The sequence below is a fragment of the Doryrhamphus excisus genome, linkage group LG14 (genome assembly GCF_037039965.1).
Source record: "Doryrhamphus excisus strain RoL-2023G ecotype Guam linkage group LG14, RoL_Dexc_Guam_v1.1, whole genome shotgun sequence".
Classification (NCBI taxonomy): domain Eukaryota; kingdom Metazoa; phylum Chordata; class Actinopteri; order Syngnathiformes; family Syngnathidae; genus Doryrhamphus; species Doryrhamphus excisus.
This window is the reverse complement of record NC_136370.1, coordinates 7,320,088-7,340,981: the sequence shown is the minus strand read 5'-3', so window position 1 is coordinate 7,340,981 and position 20,894 is coordinate 7,320,088. Positions and strand designations below refer to the sequence as shown.

General features: G+C 39.9%; 1 protein-coding gene across 6 annotated transcripts in view; it reads left to right on the top strand.

The window, feature by feature from the left end:
- The window catches only part of qkia (QKI, KH domain containing, RNA binding a), a 79,818-nt gene extending 64,655 nt beyond the window's left edge, over nt 1-15,163 (top strand). The window contains exons 6-8 of one of the 6 annotated variants that reach the window (XM_058091394.2): nt 1,830-2,129; nt 4,846-4,920; nt 7,417-15,163. In XM_058091394.2, the coding sequence (XP_057947377.1) occupies nt 1,830-2,129; nt 4,846-4,920; nt 7,417-7,433 (392 nt within the window). In that variant the 3' untranslated portion in view covers nt 7,434-15,163. Of the gene's footprint in view, nt 1-1,829; nt 2,268-4,845; nt 7,371-7,416 lie in introns of those variants that run through there. The other 5 variants (XM_058091391.2, XM_058091389.2, XM_058091393.2 and 2 more) reach the window with 5 other exon arrangements.
- Nucleotides 15,164-20,894: the final 5,731 nt, after the last annotated feature.

Sequence of the window (20,894 nt, the reverse complement as noted above, 5' to 3'; positions counted from 1 at the left end):
TATTGCACATAACAAAGGTATTCATTAGCCCTGTGTTGTATCTTTTACACAAAATCAAGTGCCCCAAAGGGTTACTGACTGGCTAAATAATCTGCCACGGGGCCAAAGAAAGTTACCCGTGCCAGAAATGTGATGTAGATGAGAAACACTCACCAGGATCTACTTTAAGTCAATATCAACAATAAGTTCTGTCATTACTCAATCGTCTACATGTTAAAAATTGCTCTCTATAACATACCCTTTCTGCAAATATTTTGGGTGCTTCATGGGAAAAAATGCTTTGGTTTATGTACATTTCGGTTTTCGTTGGACCTTTTTAGAACAAAGTTATAACAATAACCGTACAATCAACAGGGCCTCTGATGGTTGTAAACCAGTACTGCACTCCCATTTCACCTCAATTGCTTCTAGACACAATTATTAAATGATTAAATAATTATGCCCATCCCCAATAGTAACACCAGCTCACGACTATAAACTGTATCTGATTGACTTTACCTGTGGGGAAGCTTGTGCCAATTAATGTAGCATGTGCTAAAGCGGGAAAACGCATTTTATTAGGGATGCACTTGTTCATTTTGTCGAAAGACTGCTCTACAAATTCTGACTTGCCATTTTTTATTTGGCTTGTTGCCTTGATAATTAGTAAGTTTGTTTAGCTTAATCAGGGGTGTCCAAAGTGTGACACAGAGCCTGTTTTTTTTCTTTTTTAATAAAAACAATATATGTACAGTAATACTTAGCAAAATTGAATTTTGATTATCATTCCCTCACTATATTGTTTTTTTTTACTCCACCCATTCTGTGTGGAAGTGGCAATTTTTTGGCTTATTAAATTTTGAAGAAAAAAAATGTGGCTAACCGGTCAGGTTGCTAGCTTGGTAGCTGCCCATCTCCGTGCAGCATAAGACTTTTGCAGCGTGGTGTAAACAATAAATAATTGTGGAGTATAAAGGTGACTATACGGGTGTTATTTCATGTCTGTAATCATGTTAAATGCTCTATTCCATTACATAACATTGAATGCTATGTCGCAGAATGCTATATTGTGGTTGGGTCTGGAAACCATTAACCGCTATAATCGAGAGACGACTGTATTATGTATGTTATACATTACAAAGGATTATTAGGGCCTTTTACAAGAAAACTTCTATAACTTGAGATGTAGACTGTTTTTTTTTTTAAAGGGTATTGACTCAAGCACATTTTGACACACTAGGTAGGTTTTGGAATTAATTAAACATAAAAAGTAGCAATGACCTTCAAAATGTCTCTATGCAATCCATGTTGGAAAACGTTTGGACACCCCCGATTTGCCGTTCTGCGACGATACTTACAGAATCAGTGCATCCCTAAAGAATATGGCGACTTAAAATGAGCTGTGCAAAGGGTGAACGTTCCATGCAATATATTGTGTGTTTTACTGAAAAGCTCAACTTTTATTGGCCTATTCCTGTGTCATGTGTACAGTCCGCAGTTCACTTTGGGTTGATGTGTTGTTGATGTCTGCCATGCTTTTATTTCCAGTAGATGAATGAGCTGCAAGGTGATTTTTGTATGCTTTGTATTGGGATGATTGTTTTGGTGTGAGGGGTTGTTTTTGTTTTTGCTATGTTGGCTTTTATGTGGTCCACCACCATGATCATTGCATGGACTAATTTTCCCTTTTGCCCCTCCCCTTCTCTCTCCCCTGCCACCTTTCTTCTTTTCCTCCTTTTGTATTTTCACCCTTCACTGTTCATCTGTGATAATGATCAACACCGCTACGTTTTATCTCTTGTCCTCTGTCTTCTTTCTACCTCTGTCCTCCGCTCTCTTGCTTATGGCAGCCACCCTTGCATTCTCTCTTGCAGCGGCGGCAGCAGCCGCTCAGGGACCCCGCCTCATAGCGACGCCCACAGGTCAGGTGTTGCCGCCCCAGGCCCTACGACCCCCGACTCCTGCCGGGGCCCCCATCATGAACCTCATCCGGCCCACACAGATGGCTGCCATGCTGCCCAACGGCACCCCCACTCTGGTGCCGCCCACGCCGGACGGCGGGCTCATCTACACCACCCCTTATGAGTACCCCTATGCCCTGGCACCCACTTCCCTGCTGGAGTACCCCATCGAGCACAGTGGGGTTCTAGGTAAGCGGGCCTGGGGGAGCATGAGTGCGGCAGGTACGGCGGCCAGCTTTAGCCAGCCTGGACCTGAGGGCTTGTTTTACCCCGGCATCGGGGTTCTGGACACAGCTACGATGAGCCACAGTCAAGACTTGTTGAAGGGTAAATATGTTGTGTCCACCTGAGGAACTAAACAAACTGTCAGGGTGGCTGAAGCGGCGAAGTTCATATTAAACGCGAAGACCAGCTCTGCGGATATTTTTGATAAACTGTCAAAAATGGGGGCAGTGACTAGCCTTTATTGACTAAGGTTACTTTACAGTTAAAATACGCTTCCAGGTACACACTCGCCTCACCCATACAGGCGGACTTAGCCGAGTCTGAAATGAGGCACCCCGACAGAAACAAGCTTGCATACACGCAGCCCGCTCTCTAACCCTTTCATGCACTGGCCTGGAGGCATATTCAGTCTGGCAGTAGATCCCTTTGGATTTCTGCAGCTTCTGAAATCATTTTTCTGGGCTGCAGGCAGGCCTTGATGCCTGTAGATAGTCCCTCTGTCACTCCCACAGGGGATGTTCATTAAATTCCTCCAGTCGTGCTTTATTTTTTTTTTTCTCCTTCCCCCTTCCTTTGTTGTCTCAGCTTCACCCGTCGTGAACCTGGGCTTTGTGCTAATACCTGATCTTCCCCTCCATTCTGTGCCAGTAGTCCAGTTCACTACGAGGCTCTATATATTACATTAATTCTCAATGGTGCTTTTAGTTGACAGCATCTGCTACCAAAGAGACAACCAAGCATCCATTGAAGGCAATTCTGATAACGGCTACCAAAAGCAAGACCTGGCTGACATTATGCACACACAGAGGCTTTGTGCTTTAATTTGACACACTTGTGATGTCGTGTTTTAGCATCAGACTGTGCATGTGCATGTTGAGCTCGCCTCTGGGAGTCATGTGCAGCACAGACGGGGGCAGCCGGCTGGCTTCTCTCTCTTTAACTCGCGGGGTTACACCGGCTTAGTGCATTTTATTTACTCACTCTATCGATCTGTGCCTTCAGCAACACAGGGCCCTGCGGAACACGCTCACTGCCATTCTCACACATTTCCATGCGCTCAGCTCGGGCTGCCCGCGCCACTTTATCTAGCCGCCATTGGCTTCATTGACAGCAGGGAAATGTAAGGCCATCTGGTGCTTTTGAGCCGTGTAGGTGGTTGCAAAGCAGTTTGCCAAAAACTCCCTGTGAAATTGCCACAGTGAATTTCTTTACACATCCCCTGACTTTGCGTGTTTAATTCCTGCACACGCTACATTTTGTCATACAGTGGAACCTCTGTGGCTGAACATAATCCATTCCAGCATGCTGCTCAACCTCCCGTTTGTTTGTATTGGAACATTTGTCATCCAAAAAAATGGAAATAATCAGTTCTAGGGTCAAGTTGTTGACATAAAAACAAAACCGACCATACAGACAACTTTTAAGTATCATCTTTTTTCACCCTCAAATAATTGTCTCTTTCACAGACACTGCAGTGCCAATATCATGGCTTTCCCTTAAACACGGGGTCGTCACACCTCTGTTACAGCTCATATACTACCTCCAGACCCAGGACATTGCAGACTGTAGCCCCTTTCATACAGAGGTCCTGCAAAATTGGAACATTACAGCTGAAACAGTACCGTAAATTCGGCATTTATTCGTGCTAAGTGATGACACGGCACATTGCAATCAGTGACGGTTGCTTTCAACACAACAGGGAGGGAGAAGTGAGTGTTGGATGTTAAGTTTCACACTCCAGTCCGGGCATCACTTTACACGGTTAATATCCCGCCCCTGTTACAGCTCTTGATCTAACTGCAGAGCTGCCTGTTCCGGCAACTGCATCATTAGGAAAATGTGTGAATGTGAATTTGGTTAAATGTTGGCAATAAAGACCAGCCTTGGGTTTTTGCAAAAAATAAAAAACAAAGAAAGAGCAAAACCACACCCAGATTCTCCAGATGTGGAGTCATCTTGCGTGATATGCTGACATAAACCTGACTTCAAGCAGGGTTAGACAATTAGATGTTCCACATGGATATGTTTTCACAAAAACAGTCAAAACTTGTGAGGTTCCACTGTACTTGTGCAGAAACATCAGCTCGGACGACACACACACACACACACACACACACTCCACCCAAAGGAAGTGCTGATTGGCTTGAGAGAAATGGCGAACGATAAATGAAAAAGAAGGTGTCGAGAGGCAGGTGGCGTCTGCCGCTATTCAATTACCATCAGAGCTGTATTGGATCCCCTCCCCCAACTTTTCAAAATAAGGAGACAAATTTCTGTAAAGCCCCTCTCTGGAACCCACGGGAAGAATTCCATTATTTTTCCCAGGCTGCCTGGAAGCCATTACCCTTCACCTACCCTTCCGCCCCCCTCAAAAAGAGTCCCCCATTGAACACTGAGCACTGTGGAATTTAATGACTTAACTTATGCATATTTGAATATGATGCAGAAATCCTGAAAAAAAAGGATGTATTTTGTTTTCTACTGTATTTTTTCTGTGTTAATACAAGCTACGTGATGTGCATATATGTACTATAACCTGTATTACGTTGCAATTCAGTGTATTGTTGTATTATCCCAGCATTATTATGATAACGGTTAAAGAAAATGTGAATGTTGCTACTGTAATATATGACTGCTCAAAGTGAATGGTTTCTAACCTTGTGGACCTGTTACAATCTAGGTGCAATGGCTACTAAAGTGAGACGGCATGACACGCGGGTCCATCCTTACCAAAGGATTGTGACCGCTGACAGAGGTCAGTTTAGTCTCTTAGCTACACTCTGCTCTCAATTGATGCATTTCAATGATTGTGATGCCTCGATGCCTTAGTTGGGAATTTCTATTGTGTTGTCCTTATTATATGTGTATGTGTTCCCCCCCTGCACTCCTCCTGACCCCATATATACAGTATCTTTACGATATGTCCACACACCCGCTAAATGGTGCGTTGTGGCATGCACATTTTGTTTACATTCAGTCTTTAACTTAGAAAGAGCTCATTTGCAACAACAAAAATAGATGTTTTTAACATGGGTACGTGTGACAAATACTGTATTTCCTCGCCTCAAATAAATACCGCCTCCTTAACTAATAAAAACAGCAGCACCTGTCAAAGCAGGTGGATGCTTGTAAGCCGGTTGGCCACGCAGTTTTAAACGTCTTGCACTACATCGCTTGGTGCCTTCATATTGGCTACACCCACTCGGCCTTGCATTTTCCCCCCTATAACTACTTTTATTTAATTAAAAGAAAATACTAATCCTCCGAGTTGGGGTTTGAGGTCTCAGATTACATTATGTAATGATTTACTCTCTCAGGACTCACAGTAAAAGGAAAAAAAAGGTAAATATGATTTTGATGCATGTGCATCACAAACATACACTGCCATTTTACTCAAGGACCTATGGTGCACTGTTGTTAGTACGACGGCACTTCCTCCTTCATCTCCTCCTCCCCCGGAGTGCCTCACTGCCCAGGGCAAATTGCGAATGTAGAGAATCGTGATCGCAACATTCATATAAAGTACAGTTATCCCTCGTTTATTGAGGTTAATTGGTCCCACACCCAACTGTGATCAGTGAATATTTCCATACTTACAGAATAGAAAACCTCTTCACATTAACATTATTAGAGCCCTCTAGACATGAAATAACACCCCTATAGTAATCTTTCCACTCATATTACCCAATATAGTAGACGGAATATCGGAAAAGAAGACATACTGTTAGCATTGAGAGTGTTCCTTGTTGATTTACTTCCTGAACTTACTGCCTTGGCTAATGGCTAACATTACTGGCACCTAGTGACCAGTGTTGAATACTACATTCATTCATTCATTCATTTTCTACCGCTTTTTCCCCTCACGAGGGTCGCGGGGGTGCTGGAGCCTATGCCAGCTGTCTTCGGGCAAGAGGCAGGGTACACCCTGGACTGGTCACCAGCCAATCACAGGGCACATATAGACAAACAACCATTCACACTCACATTGGAATATGGGAGGAAACCAGAGTACCCAGAGAAAACCCACGCATGCACAGGGAGAACATGCAAACTCCACACAGAGATGACCAAGGGTGGAATTGAACCCTGGTCTCCTAGCTGTGAGGTCTGCGCGCTAACCACTAGACTGCCGTGCCGCCCCTGAATACTACATATGAACATAAATGTTAAATTTAGGCCAAAAAAAATAGATTTTTCGGGAAAAAAAAATACTACAATACCTGCATATAATATATTTTCTGATATTATTATTGTAAAACTGCATCTGTTTAAACATATGCCTTGGTGTAGTTGAATAACCAAACGCCCACGGGTATTTATATGAGGAAATACAGTCAATTTGCCACACTGTTGTTCCATATTAAAAAGGTCTTATGTGTTTATTGCAAAGGAGCCCTTCAAGTAAGGATATGTACACTGTGTATAGTATTTCAAAGCTCAGGCAAAAAGTGATATTAGCAGCTTTGTTTTCCTGGTTAACGCAGCTGTGAAGCCCAGTACAGGTAGTACTTTGCAGGCAGTGCTCTACGTGTACAACTATATTAGACATTCCTCTGATGGGAGATTAGCCGCCCCGCGCGTCCGAGAGAGCGAAAAGAAAAGTAGCCTTGCTTGCTGCTACCGGGCACCATTTCACTTTGGAAAAGTTTCTTTTGGATCTTTCCTATTTTTTTACGGGATATAAAGTCACACAGCTTTTAGGTAGCTTGCATTCCCTCGATATTAATTCACTTGTACACGAGGTACTGTCATTTTATACATACTATATATTGAAAGCATTTTTATATCAAAATGTATTTATGGTTCCTGTGTATTATATTTATATTCTATAAAAAGTATACTGCTAAATAAAGAGGAAGAATCGTACAAAGTCGATTCATGTTTATTGCACATTTAACACTAGTGTCGTAGTTTTAGTTATCACTGCACTAACTGGCACAAAAGCAAAGAAACACTAAAACACTAGAATGTTGTTATTTTATGTTTGTCTGTCCACCTCTTTGCTTCTGTGTTTTGGTTTTGCGGGGCATTGTGCGCTAAATACAAAACAACCGCCGCTGCCTAAACACGGGTGGGCGGGGTGCTTGGTTTTACCATGCAAGGAGAAAGGGGGGCGGGGCCACATGAGATTGTTTGCATTCATTTTTTTTATTGTTCAAATGATGTCATTCCAGTCTCTTCTTGCTGACACTAATATCCTTTCTATCTTTGTTTTCTGTTTGTTTTTGTTTTTGTTTCTAACCACCTATAGCCGCCACCGGCAACTAACACATGACCTTCTGACCTCTGAACTCTTCACCCAATGACGAGCCGCCCCAAGCCTGCCTGCTGATCAGTTAACTGGTAATTTGCCTTTCGCTAGCCTCTCGGACGCAAGTGACAGAGAGAGAGAGAGAGAGAAAGAAATAAGAGGGAGGCGCCTACCCTAACAAAATCTTCACACAAACATGACAAAAAGTTGTGTAATACTCCATTATTTTTTCATTTGGTTTTTTGGTTTTCACCCTCCCCACACACCCCCCGACCACCCCCTCCCCTTTCCTTCTGTTCATTGAGTTCAGTTCCCATTCTTTCTCTTTCTTTTTCTTCACGAGTCACACAGCGGGTGGGATGTTTGTGGTGTTAATCATAAATGTGCACTGAAGTTTAATAGCAATAAGATGCCAACCAGAACCCACCCGTACCCGTGGGGGCGTGAATCACCAATTGTGGGTCTAAGAATGGCAACACAATGCCCCTCAAAAAAAAAAAAAAAAAGAAACTGAAAGAAAAAGAAACAGAAGGAAAGAGAACACTCACTCTCTTAACTTGGATTTTCTGTCAACATGTTAGCAGTGTGTTAGCTGACACATTCTGGGTGTGCCGCCCTTTTTTAGCCTTGCCCCCAAACAGCTTTCTGTCTGATTGGTGAAACAAATGCATGGCTGTTATGATTGCAAACAATACGCTTTGTTTTTTTTTTCTTCTTCTTTTATAATCTGTTTTTATTTTTGGGGGATCTGCGCTTAATTTTCTGTTCACATGTGTTGTGCGGGCGGGTGGGTGTTTTTTTTTCTCTCACGCTAAAGAGGCAGCCTGCTAAAGCTAAGATGGAATGGTTATAATTTGGGATGAAGGGTTTATGTTTGCGTGGGTGTGCTTTCTTTTGTGTTTTTATTTGAAATACTATGATGAAAGTAGGGTGTTATGAGGCTTTGGGGCATCCCTCCCCTCGGCCTCCGCCATTCACACTACATCCATTTTACAGTGCCTGATGCATTTAGAACAACAAAATGAGTTCGCTTAAGCTGTGATGATCAAAAAGACAAAAAAAACAAAACAAGTATTAAGTGTGCGTATTTAGCCAAAGGGTTTCCTATGAATTATTATGATGATTATTATGATTCTGCAAATATGCATCTGTCTAGCAGAGGGTGTGGTTTTAAAAGTTTGCAAAGGTGTGGATTTGCGGTGCCTGCCTTCAACTGGATGAGGCAACCAGTCAGTTAGCATTTTCTTTTTGTTATTCCTGAGGAGCAGGGAAAAAAAAATGACTACGAGATTGCCATAATTACTAGAATTGAGGGGCACTCGCTTTTATGTTTTCCTACGCCGTGTCGCCAGTTTTTTGTGGCGTTTTTAATGATTATATTTGGCCGATTTATTCACATCGGAATGCGCCAACCTGAAAGTGCATCCACAATGTGTCACACCCCCAAACCCCCAGCCCTTCCACAAGTTTTGTTGAACTCTCTCAAGAAAAAAAATAGGATGTGAAAGCCATGCCTGCCTGTTTAAATTGCTTTATACATACGTCTTATATACACGTGTGTGTATATATATACACATATATGCATATATATACAGTGTGTGTATATATACATATATACATATACAAATGTAGATACGCCGTTGCATATATAAATACAGATGCGAACAAAAACATTGATAATTTTACAGGGTGCTGGTGTAGAGAGAAAAAAATGAATTCTATTTTTGGCAATTTTAGCTTTTGATACTTTACTTGCAGATACAAAATCTGGGAAAAAAAAAAGACAAAAAATGGGTGAGGACGTGCAAATGCTGTTGGCCTGGTATTGACTGGAAAGGAAGGGTTTTTAAAGGAAAAAAAACTAAAAAAAGTGCCTTATCGAGAGTGGTTTCTGTTTTTCTGAGTAGTCCAGTTGTGTTCAGTAAGCGAAAAAGATAAAAAAAAAATATATCCCAGCACCCACCCAAGATGGCGCAGCAGAGCAGAGCGGCTCGTGATTTTTTGTTTGATTTTTTTTGCCGCCTCTGCCGCCGCCGCCATCGTCGTTACTCTATGCAACCAGACTTAGCTAACCAGCTAACTATGTGCCATGTTGTTTTTTGATTTTTTTGTCTTCCTCGGATTACTTTTTTGGTTTTCTTTTTAACTTGACGGCCCTTTACTCTGCTGTACGAGCAGGCTCCTGATTTTTTTAAGAATCACACCATTGTTTTCTTTTTTGCGTGTGCGCGTGACTTAACTTCCTAGAAGAAACGGAGCTAACTGTAGCAATGCAGTAGGACACATTAAGTCGATCGTGAGCTGAGAAAAATACATCCACAGTGTTTGTTTCAACGACATTTGAAACAACGTCACTAAATTCACATTTATTATCTATTATTAGCTTTTTCGTTCATGGCTTTCTCATCAAGCCGTAAAACACACCAAAAGGTCAATGAAATTATCTTTTCTTCCAGTGTTATTCTTCTGATATTATTTAGAAAAAATTGAAATGCAATATTAAAAGCGGAGACGGCTATTCAGCGTTTGACAGTATTACGAGAAGTCCCTCCGTGATGTTACACGCTACGGTGTCATTGTGTTTGGCTGTCCATCAGGTGGAAAAGTTGAAAGACGTTACCGACCATATTCTCTTCTCTTGGCCTGCCTATTACACATGTATGATAATGTAATTAACAGCCATTGTTACAGGTTTATAATGTATTTTTCTAATCTCATTTTATATGTATATTAATCATGTTTCTGAGTGCTTTTTTATGACTCCCCCTGTCCCCCAAACCCTTCCTTCTCCTCCCCCTTTGCCCCCTCCTTCACTTTTTAAAGTGTCTCTGGTGGGGAATGTTGCCTTCCCCCCCTCCCCTGTTAAAATTATATTTTGTTTTAATGCCCAGCTTGTTTAACTCATTAGCTACTTGATTAGTTTTTTTTTTTTTCCTTGTCATAAGTATTTTTACATGCTTGCCATTTAGTTTTCATGGTGTATGCTGTTATTTTTTTTCTTATTAACCTCTTGGCATTTATTTTAATAAAACATTCTTAGTAAGAATTTTACTAACTCGCTGATATTTTTGTCTTGTGTTTTTAACCAATTTCATGAATGTATCGACTAGGTCTGGTTCACGGACTAACAGAATTAAAAACTGGTGACTCATGGACACTCACACTACAAACGCGCACACCGAGAATGTCTTCTCATGGAAGTTGGAGTAGAAAAATCGTACCAGAAAAACAAAACAAAGAGGCTATTTCTCACCCAACACTTACTCCCAAACAAACAATGGGCTTCACAAACTAGATTTGCAACATTTCATTGATGATTAATCGATTATACAATTAATTCTTACAACTATTTTACGATTAGATTAATCTTTTTTGTTAAAAAATGTAAATATCCTCTGATTACAGTCCTTCAATGTCCTTCAAATCAACAGTGCCTCTGCTGGTTGCAGTCCAGTACTGCACTCCATTTTGGTTCAATTGGTTAAAAACTGAATAAACGACAAAAAACTCCACGCAAAAGCACGCTACTTTTTTGTTTTGTTTTTTAAAGAATTTGACCGAAACTATTGTCTTAAAGGAAAACTGCACATATTGTGAATTTTGCCCATCATTCACAATCCTCATGTGAAACATGATCACATATTTCTTTTTTGTGCGTTCTAGCGAGAAAACAAGTTAGTTTGAGCTAGCTAACAATGGACGTCTTGGAGGTACATATTTTGACGCTAAATCCCTAACAAAAAAAATAAAATTACACCATTGACTCCATGGATATAATTGACTTGTATATTACGGTACATCGATATTGTTATTGTAGCAGCCAACACGAAACACTATCTGGCCGAAAAACACAACGCCTCGCTTAACCGCCCGTCTCTGCGTCACTCACAGATGGAACAGATGGAAAAGTGAATACACAGTTCTCAATTTGACTAGGAATACTACCTGAGGACTGGAACACACAGCCATCCCAATGAGAGCCGACATAGTAAGTGTTGTCGTTCTTTCTGTCTATGCTGCTCTTGTTGACAGAAGTTGCATTAGTCATTAGCTATACGGGCCATGTGAAGTCAACGCTTCTCGTTATGGTAATGTTTTAAATCATTAAAATACAGCAAGATACTGTAAGTACTACATGTTATCAGTGTACTTGTTAATGCATGAGCACAGCTTGTATATCAAACGGACTTGTTTTCTCATTAGAATCCACAGAAAATTGAAAGAAATATGTGTTCATGTTTCACATAAGGATTGTGAATGATGGGCAAAAATCATTTTCAACATTTTACCACCCTTTTTCTGTAGTTTGTATATACGTGATACTCCAAATACAATGGTAATGATGACGGGGCAGTTTGTCGACGGTAGAGTTCACTTAAATTTTTTGTATTGAAGGTTCGATATTGACCGTGACTGTGAACAGTATAATTGCCTAATTTGGACTAAAAAAAGCTCAACAAAAATCCTGCATGCTCAAGAATTGTTGTTTTTTTTTTGTCTTAACAGAAAGTATTTTCTACATTGTTAAATAATCCAGAAAAAATGTGAATGACAAAAAAAATAATTTAGCAAAAACGCTATTAACGGGAAGGTTAGCTACCTATTTGTTGATTTTGTGCTTTTCTACTAACTTTCATAATTGACACAATGACAGCAAAGTAGTTGAGATGGACTCAAGAGCGCCTCTGCTGGTTGCAGGCCAGTAGTGCACTCCATCTTGGCTCCATTGTATCAAAACTTTAATCAGTAAACAAGTACCCTTTTTTTTTACTTTCTTTCAAAGTTTGATCTAAAATATTGTCTTAAAGTTGAGTTAGCATCCCAAATTGGAAGAAAACACCAGAAAAAAATTTTTGGCTATTGAAAAAGGCGGTAGACAGTCGAACTTTGTATTGTGCGTTCACTATTAACAGTTACTTATTACTTATTATTACTTATATAATAATTCTGAACTAAAAATAAATACATTTTACATGGAAATATGCCTCAAACCTTATTGTTACCATGTTTATTATGTTGTGCAAGTCCAATGTTACTTGGTTATAAATTCAAAATGGCTGGCGTTTTTCGATGCGTACGAAAATCCTACTAAATTCCCATGAGAAGAAACATCACCAGCAACATGACAAACACGATCTAACTGGAAAGTGCACGAGTTGATGCGCGTCCCTCACTCCTGCTCACGCATTTCTCACCTCTGTGCTGAAAACGTGAACTCTGCTGCCACTCTTCATACTTTTGCCCTGGCTCGCCCCCAAACACCGCTGCTGGTCTCTTCTGGAGACCGTTCTTTCTCTTTTTTTTGTTGTTTTTTGTTTTTTCTCCATGTCCTGTCCTTCTGTGTCTCGCACCCTGGGATGCGACAGGATGATTACTAGCAGAAAAAAAAAAATTCATTTCTCGGAGTTGACTCGATGCCAAAACACATCACCTGAAAAGGATGCATTTCAGGAGCAGGGCATGTCGTCATCGTGGGGGGGTGAGTGCATTTAAACGCCAGCGAGGGAGTTTTGTCATGTAGAGATAGCAACGTTGTATTCATCTCCAGCTGGTGCAGCATTGGTGTTATTGATAACAGCGCTAATACCAAACCCTGAGGGAACCTGCATCATCAAACACTCTACAACCACACGCCAGTATATGAACTACTTAGGGATCAAAACAATTGCATTATTCCTTCCCAATATGGATTCCAGCTATTTATTCTTGAGTTTTGTATTCATTTACTATTGTCTCAAACACTGCCAGTGTCATTCTACTGCTTTTATTCCTCCCTCCTGTACTCGAGGTGTTGTCGCTGACACACATTGGAAAAGATTAACGTCATTAATCCTTATTATTGCGCCTACACTGCTCTTTTTTTTTTTCCTCTGGGCAACTCGGCCCTTCGTGATTCTCCTCGAGCGCACAATGAGATTAAACATGTTTAACATCAACGTTCATATGAATTAAGTGAATTATTAAGAAGTCCTGTCATGACTGGATTACATACTAGAGTCAGCACAAACCTGCTATAGTGTTTTGTTTTGGGGTTTTTCCCCTCAAATAGTGGCCTTTGCTTTAATAAACTGCATTTCTGGGTTGATTGCAGGATGCGGCATCCACAAAAAAAAAACTGAAAAATCTGCAGTAATTTTACAAGAATAAAGTCAGAATAATAAGAGAAAACAGAAAAAGTTCTAATTATGTGGACAAAATAGTTGAATTAAACTACAAATACTAAGAAAAAAAAAAGTATTTTCCCAAAAGTTCTAATATTAAGAATGAATAAAATTTACATTTTTGGACAATAAGTTGTGAATAAAGACATAGTTGCGAGAGTAAAATTAGTTCTTGTAGTTCTGACTTTATTCCCGTATTGAGTTAACCCTTTAGACAATTGAGTCAAATTGTCTTGTTCTGTTGGCAAATTGCTTATTTGAAGAAATATACAGTAATCCCTCACTTGTTGCCGTTAATCACTTCCAGACCCGATTGTTCCTTATTTAATATTTTGTTAGAGCTTAGAAAACCTGTTTATGACCTTCAAAATATATATATATATATATTTTTCACGTCAAAGCCCTCTAGACATGAAATAACACCCCTATAGTCACTTTAATTGAATATACTAGTAGACACAATTAGAGAAAAGAGGCAATTGTCTTGCTAAAAGTGTCTTCCACTGCTAAATGAGCGGTGAACAGGAAGTGACTTCATGAGTTCAGAGTTGAGTTTTGGCTTGGCGTGGGCTATTGGCTGCAACAGTCGCCTATGCTTTATTAGGGATTATTGTATTGTGGAGAAATCAAACCTTAGTCTGGTGCATGTGTGTCTAGTGACACCTAGTGACCAGGGTAGGATACTGCATATCATTGGAGAATATTTGAATGCGTCTTATTGTGTATTTTAGTTCATTTAGCCATTATGGTTGAAAAAAATTTATTTAGGCAAAAAATACGTAAAATTTTCTGATTTACCTTTTTTTTTTTACTAATAGGTTGAGCAAAGTGACAAGCGATTACTGTATTGTAGGTTTTAGTACATTAAGATAAGCAAAATGAGAAAATACATGTGATTTTCCCTTTTTTAGTCAAGGTCCACTGGTGCATGCGTACATATGGATACCTTACTTCAAATAAACACCAGCCGGCTACTATTTAAGGAAATGCGGTCGGAGCCCGTCCAGTTCCAAATGTGGGAAAAGCACAATAATAAGATGCCCCAAATGCTGCCTATAAAAAAATAGTGCCTTCTTTTTATGGTAAATCACTCAAGTGCCACTTTTGTCTCCCACTTTCTCTCGTTTTGTTGAGCAGAAAAACACAAATAAATGTGACACACGTTCGATTAGACCGCTGAAAAAGACGCGTCTCAGGGCATTCAGTGTATTTGACTTTCTTTTGTTGGACCTACTAACGTTTCCCACCTATCCATCTTGCCTTGTCTCTGGCTAACAAACATTCCTTACATGAGTTAAATGGCAGGTTTGTCGCACTCGTGTGGAAAAAAATGCCACCAAAAGTTTCAAAAATATTTTAGCCCCACTGGATTTTCTTTTCTTTTAAAATACTAGAATGTTCCTTATAGTTTTGAATAGTGATGCACTACAATGTGTGTGATGTGTAGTAGTTTTGTGTTGTTTTTTTTAAAGAGGGGTTAGACTGGGAATTTTTGGTGTCAAACATGTAAATGACAGTTTTGTTGCTCACACCAAAAAAAAAAGGGAAAAGAAATGTGTGCAATAAAGAATCATGTATACAAGTGTGACTTCCCTTCTACTCTACTGCTTACTTTTTATCCCTGACATCGTCGCTTTGGATTTACGGGGACCTTTTTGGCTTCCAAAGGTAAGTTATTTTTATTTTCCCCAGAAACGGCAGAAAGTGAATGTTAAAGTTCACAGCTGGCAGAGTCACTGAGAAGAAAAGTGAAGAGTGGCATTTTCTTTTTGTATCATTGTGGGGTTTTTTGTGGTGTTTTTTTTTTTTTTAATGTTGACTTTCACTACAGTCAGTCCTGAACCACATCTAGTTGTTTCTTGTGGCATATATATAATATAAATATATATTATATATAAATATAATATATATAAAATATATATATAATAGTGACTTCACCAAGAGATGGGGCATTAAAACGACTAAATAAAAAATGTATATGTACTGTACATGCGTCTCAACAGCAACATTCTCTATTTATATAAGGGGCATAGTTGGCATTTTTTAAATATTCTTTTAAATTCATGGAAACTAAATGACATTTAACACCATATATTTAATACAGATTATATATTTTTGGTTTTTTTGGTTTTAAAAAACAGAAAAAATTGGAAGATGATTGTTTTTTACTGGACAATGAATTTTGTACTTAATACAAACAGTGTAGAGTACAGGATAGTCACTAATGAAAACATGACTTGGACATGAACACTATGTTCTATTTGATACAGATTCATTTATGAATTGCTTACAATAAAAAACAACAGTTTTAGAAATTCTAGTATTGTCTTTTTTGTATGTCTTAGAAGCTTTTAAGATTGTGTAATAATGTACGGATGACCTGTTGAAATTAAGGAGTGGAGAGTGGTGACCTAAAAATCAAAATGGCACCCTCCGTCCAATCATATCTCACGCTTTCATGAACCAGGAAGTAGTCAGCTTGCTAATAAATAAGCTAGTAGTACCCTTCCTTTACAACACCTAATTAGTAGCACAGTCCGCCTCCATTTTACATGAGACATCAAACCAACTAATCATTTGCTTAATAAAGTGTATAAAAATATGTGTTAATAATAATAGTAAATAGTAATTGAGCCTTGCAGTCTGTGCTTTAAAACAGTAGCCTGCTCCTGTCACCCTCCGTCCAATCATATCTCAAGCTTTCATGAACCAGGAAGTAGTCAGCTTGCTAATAAACAAGCTACGTAGTACCCTTCCTTTACATCACCTAATTAGTAGCACGGTCCGCCTCCATTTTACATGAGACATCAAACCAACTAATCATTTGCTTAATAAAGTGTATAAAAACACGTGTTAATAATAATAGTAAATAGTTATTGAGTCTTGCAGTCGGTGCTTTAAAACAGTAGCCTGCTCCTGTCACCCTCTGTCCAATCATATCTCAAGTTTTCATGAACCAGGAAGTCGTCAGCTTGCTAATAAACAAACTATGGTAGTACCCTTCCTTTACATCACCTAATTAGTAGCACGGTCCGCTTCCATTTTAGAAGAGACATCAAACCAATTAATCATTTACTTTTATTACCAGCATTTAATAAACTAGTTAAGTAATGCTGTGTTTAATTTGTTGGAGGTTGGCTGTGCCCCGTTTCAAGATGGCGGCAACTAATATGAGCACTCCATGCAGCTACATCACCATCAGCAATTGCATTCACACTTATAAGGAGAAAACAATGGAAATATGCCATAAATGTGGACAAACGTCGTGGATAAAGGAATCTGGACATCAACAGGAAGTGAAAACAGACGAAAGAGGAGCAACGAGAGCAGCTTCAACTCTTGTTCAAAGACTTTCTCTGAAGTGTTTTGCCGGATTTGTGTCCATGCATGTAAAAGGTACGTGTCATGCACCCACTCAAACACACTATATGGATACACCTGCAAAATGAAGGTTAAAGGTTAAAAACACGTGTTAATAATAATAATAAATAGTAATTGAGCCTTGCAGTCTGTGCTTTAAAACAGTAGCCTGCTCCTGTCACCCTCCGTCCAATCATATCGCAAGCTTTCATGAACCAGGAAGTAGTCAGCTTGCTAATAAACAAGAAATGGTAGTACCATCAAACCAACTAATCATTTGCTTTTATTACCAGTATTTAATAAACTAGTTAAGTAATGCTGTGTTTAATTTGTTGGAGGTTGGCTGTGCCCCGTTTCAAGATGGCGGCAACTAATGTATAAAAACATGTGTTAATAATAATAGTAAATAGTAATTGAGCCTTGCAGTCGGTGCTTTAAAACAGTAACCTGCTCCTGTCCTATAGATGATCTTTGATTCGTATTTCCTGTTAAGCAGTCTGTGACGTTTCAATTTCTACTCGGTCCTTAAAAACAACAGAGTGCATTCTTTTACATACATATATGGATTTTTGACTTAAAACATCACCACACTCCTGTCATATAGAGGATCTTTGAGTAGCGTTTATGCAGTTGAGCCATAAAACAGCAGAACACGCCTGTCATAGGAAGGATCTTTGTCTAGTGTTTTTGCAGTAGGTCGTTAACAGAAGTACTCCTATTTAGAGGGTAGCGTTTATGCAGTTGGTTCTTATATACTGCTGAGTGCTTCTTACATATACAGAATCTTTGACTAGTGTTTTTACAGTAGGTCCTTAAGAACATCAGCTGCTATGTAAAGGATCTTTGAGACTATTTTTGCAGTCGGTCCTTAAAACAGCACAGCACTCCTGTCATATAGAGGATCTTTGAGGATCATTCATGCAGAAGGTCCTTAACAGTGCTCCTGTCATATAGAGGATCTTTGAGTAGCGTTTATGCAGTTGAGCCATAAAACAGCAGGACACGCCTGTCATATAAAGGATCTTTGTCTAGTGTTTTTGTAGTAGGTCGTTAACAGAAGTGCTCCTATTTAGAGGGTAGCGTTGATGCAGTTGGTTCTTATATACTGCTGAGTGCTTCTTACATATACAGAATCTTTGACTAGTGTTTTTCCGGTAGGTCCTTAAGAACATCAGCTGCTATGTAGAGGATCTTTGAGACTATTTTTGCAGTCGGTCCTTAAAACCGCACAGCACTCCTGTCATATAGAGGATCTTTGAGGATCATTCATGCAGAAGGCCCTTAACAGTGCTCCTGCCATTTGGAGGATCACTGAGTAGCTTTTATGCGGTAAATCCTTAAGGGTGCATTCCTGTGTGTAGATTTGTGATTTCTATTTTTGTAGTAGGTCCTTAAAAACAGCAGAGTGCTCTTTACAGACATATAGAGGATCTTTGACTTGTGTTTTTGCATAAGGTCATTTAAAAACAGCACCCCACGAAGTTTCTGAATATTGGCTTGTGTGTTTTGAAGGGAGGTGTAATGTCTCACAAGGGGGGGGGGGGGTGGAATTGACTTTAATATGATGCATGCATTGAGGGGGATGAGGGGGGGTTAGAGAACGGAAAGAAGAGATGAAGTAGATGCCGATGGCGGCTTCGGCCTCCAGGAAGATGCATCAAAGGAGCATTTGTCGCTGAGCCCAGCTGGGAGTGTGTGTGTGTGTGTGTGTGTGTGTGTGTTTTGAAAGGCAAGAGTGGAAGGGTTGCATCAGTAGTGACAGATGAAGCCGCTTCCTGCGGAATGAATATAGGGCATTCATCAGAGTGCAGCTGTTTCTTTCTATCGCTATACTTGTGTGAAATGGTGTGTGTGTGTCTATTTTGTCTTCATGTCTTTGTGTGACCCGAGTCTTGACATCTGACCTTTTTAATTGCAGGGACAGTTTACTTTATTTGGCTTTTTGAATGATCCACATAAGAAAAATAGAGAAGCTCATTTTGCTCTATTATAATTCTATGTCTTGTGTGTGTGTGTGTGTGTGTGTGTGTCTGTGCATAATCAAAGCCAAATGGATTTTAAGGAAAAAGTTTTCCATCTGGATTCTCGCTCACTTTCCAGAAATTTTAGGAGAAATTCATATTTGTTTAAACATTAAACCACTGAAGGTCTTAGTAAATTATTTTTGTGACAAATTAGTGTTTTTTGGTTAGCACTTACTGTTTCTGAAGATAATAAAAGAACGCTGCTAATATGACTAAGTGCTTTTTTCCAGTAATATAATAATTCCCGGTTAGCACGCAGACCTCACAGCTAGGAGATCAGGGTTCAATTCCACCCTCTGCCATCTCTGTGTGGAGTTTGCCTGTTCTCCCCGTGCATACGCGGGTTTTCTCCGGGTACTCCGGTTTCCTCCCACATTCCAAAAACATGCTAGGTTAATTGGCCACTCCAAATTGTCCATAGGTATGAATGTGAGTGTGAATGGTTGTTTGTCTATATGTGCCCTGTGATTGGCTGGCAACCAGTCCAGGGTGTACCCCGCCTCTCGCCCGAAGACAGCTGGGATAGGCTAAATATTTTTTGTAGTTATTTTTGTCGCATGTTAAGCCTGTTTACGACTTTCTAAATATGGTTTACCTCAACTAAAGCCCTCTGGACATGAAATAACACCCCTACAGTCACCTTTACACTTGTTTTACTCATATAGTAATGCAAGTATAATACAATATAATAAGACATAATATAGACTCAGATAAGTTAACATTGGGAGAGTTCCGTCTCGTTGTTCCATTTTTACTTGCAATTTGTGTACAGTACTTCCTAGGGTGGCTATTGTCTCATCAATACCACACTATTGACACTTAGTGACTTAGTAATGTAGAATAGTACACATCACATATTTTAGCCATTTTTTTATGTTTGAAAATGCTTAATTTAGTCTGAAATACTGTACATATATACATAAGTATATATTACTAATGGGGCTGCACGTCAGCACGCAGGTCTGAGTTCAATTCCACCCTCAGCCATCTCTGTGTGGAGTTTGCATGTTCTCCCCGTGCATGCGTGGGTGTTCTCCGGGTACTCCAGTTTCCTCCCACATTCCAAAAACATGCTAGGTTAATTGGCGACTCCAAATTGTCCATAGGTATGAATGTGAGTGTGAATGGTTGTTTGTCTATATGTGCCCTGTGATTGGCGCGACCCTCGTGAGGATAAGCGGTAGAAAATGAATGAATGAATGATAGCGTGAAGCCTTGAAATTCAAATCGCAAAATGGCACGGAATGACTATATGTACTTATGAGCTACACCGCACTACAATGTGACAGTAGCTGCCTGAGCTGAGCGGTCATACAGCAGCTTGATCTATCTCTGCATGCACGACTCAGCTGTTGCTTATTGAGGTGTGTTACACTTTCTGTACTGTTGTTTACAATGAACTCATCCGTGTTGCTTATGCTAGCTGAGCTTACGCTATTCCAACATTGGTTCTGTCGCTGCTGTGTTGTGCACTGTTTTTTTTAATAATCGAGGCATTGCTGTCATGTGTTTATGTCTGTGGTTGTCCATTTGAGGCGCCCCCATCCCCAATCCCTTCAAATTTAAATCGCAATATGCTTTGCTGGCCCCAGTGAGACATTTTCTGCCACATGGGCTCATGTTGAGTACTAAAGTGGTAATGAACTTCCTGCCTGCTGTACACACAAACACACACACACACACTCGGGCACACTAGTGTCATCTGCATCAAGGTGTGAGTGGATGTCACATTAGCATGCTTCTACAATGTGTGTGCCCAGAGTGACAAATAACGCTATTTTCCCAGCATGTGTACTCCCTGTTTGCGTGTCATGTGGTGGACACAGATAAATAAGACAGACATTTATTTTGTATCGTAATAATAGAGTGGTCCCTCACTCTGACACATTTCCAACATTGCTCTCTCACTCTCTTATGGCTTTTCAAAAATGAA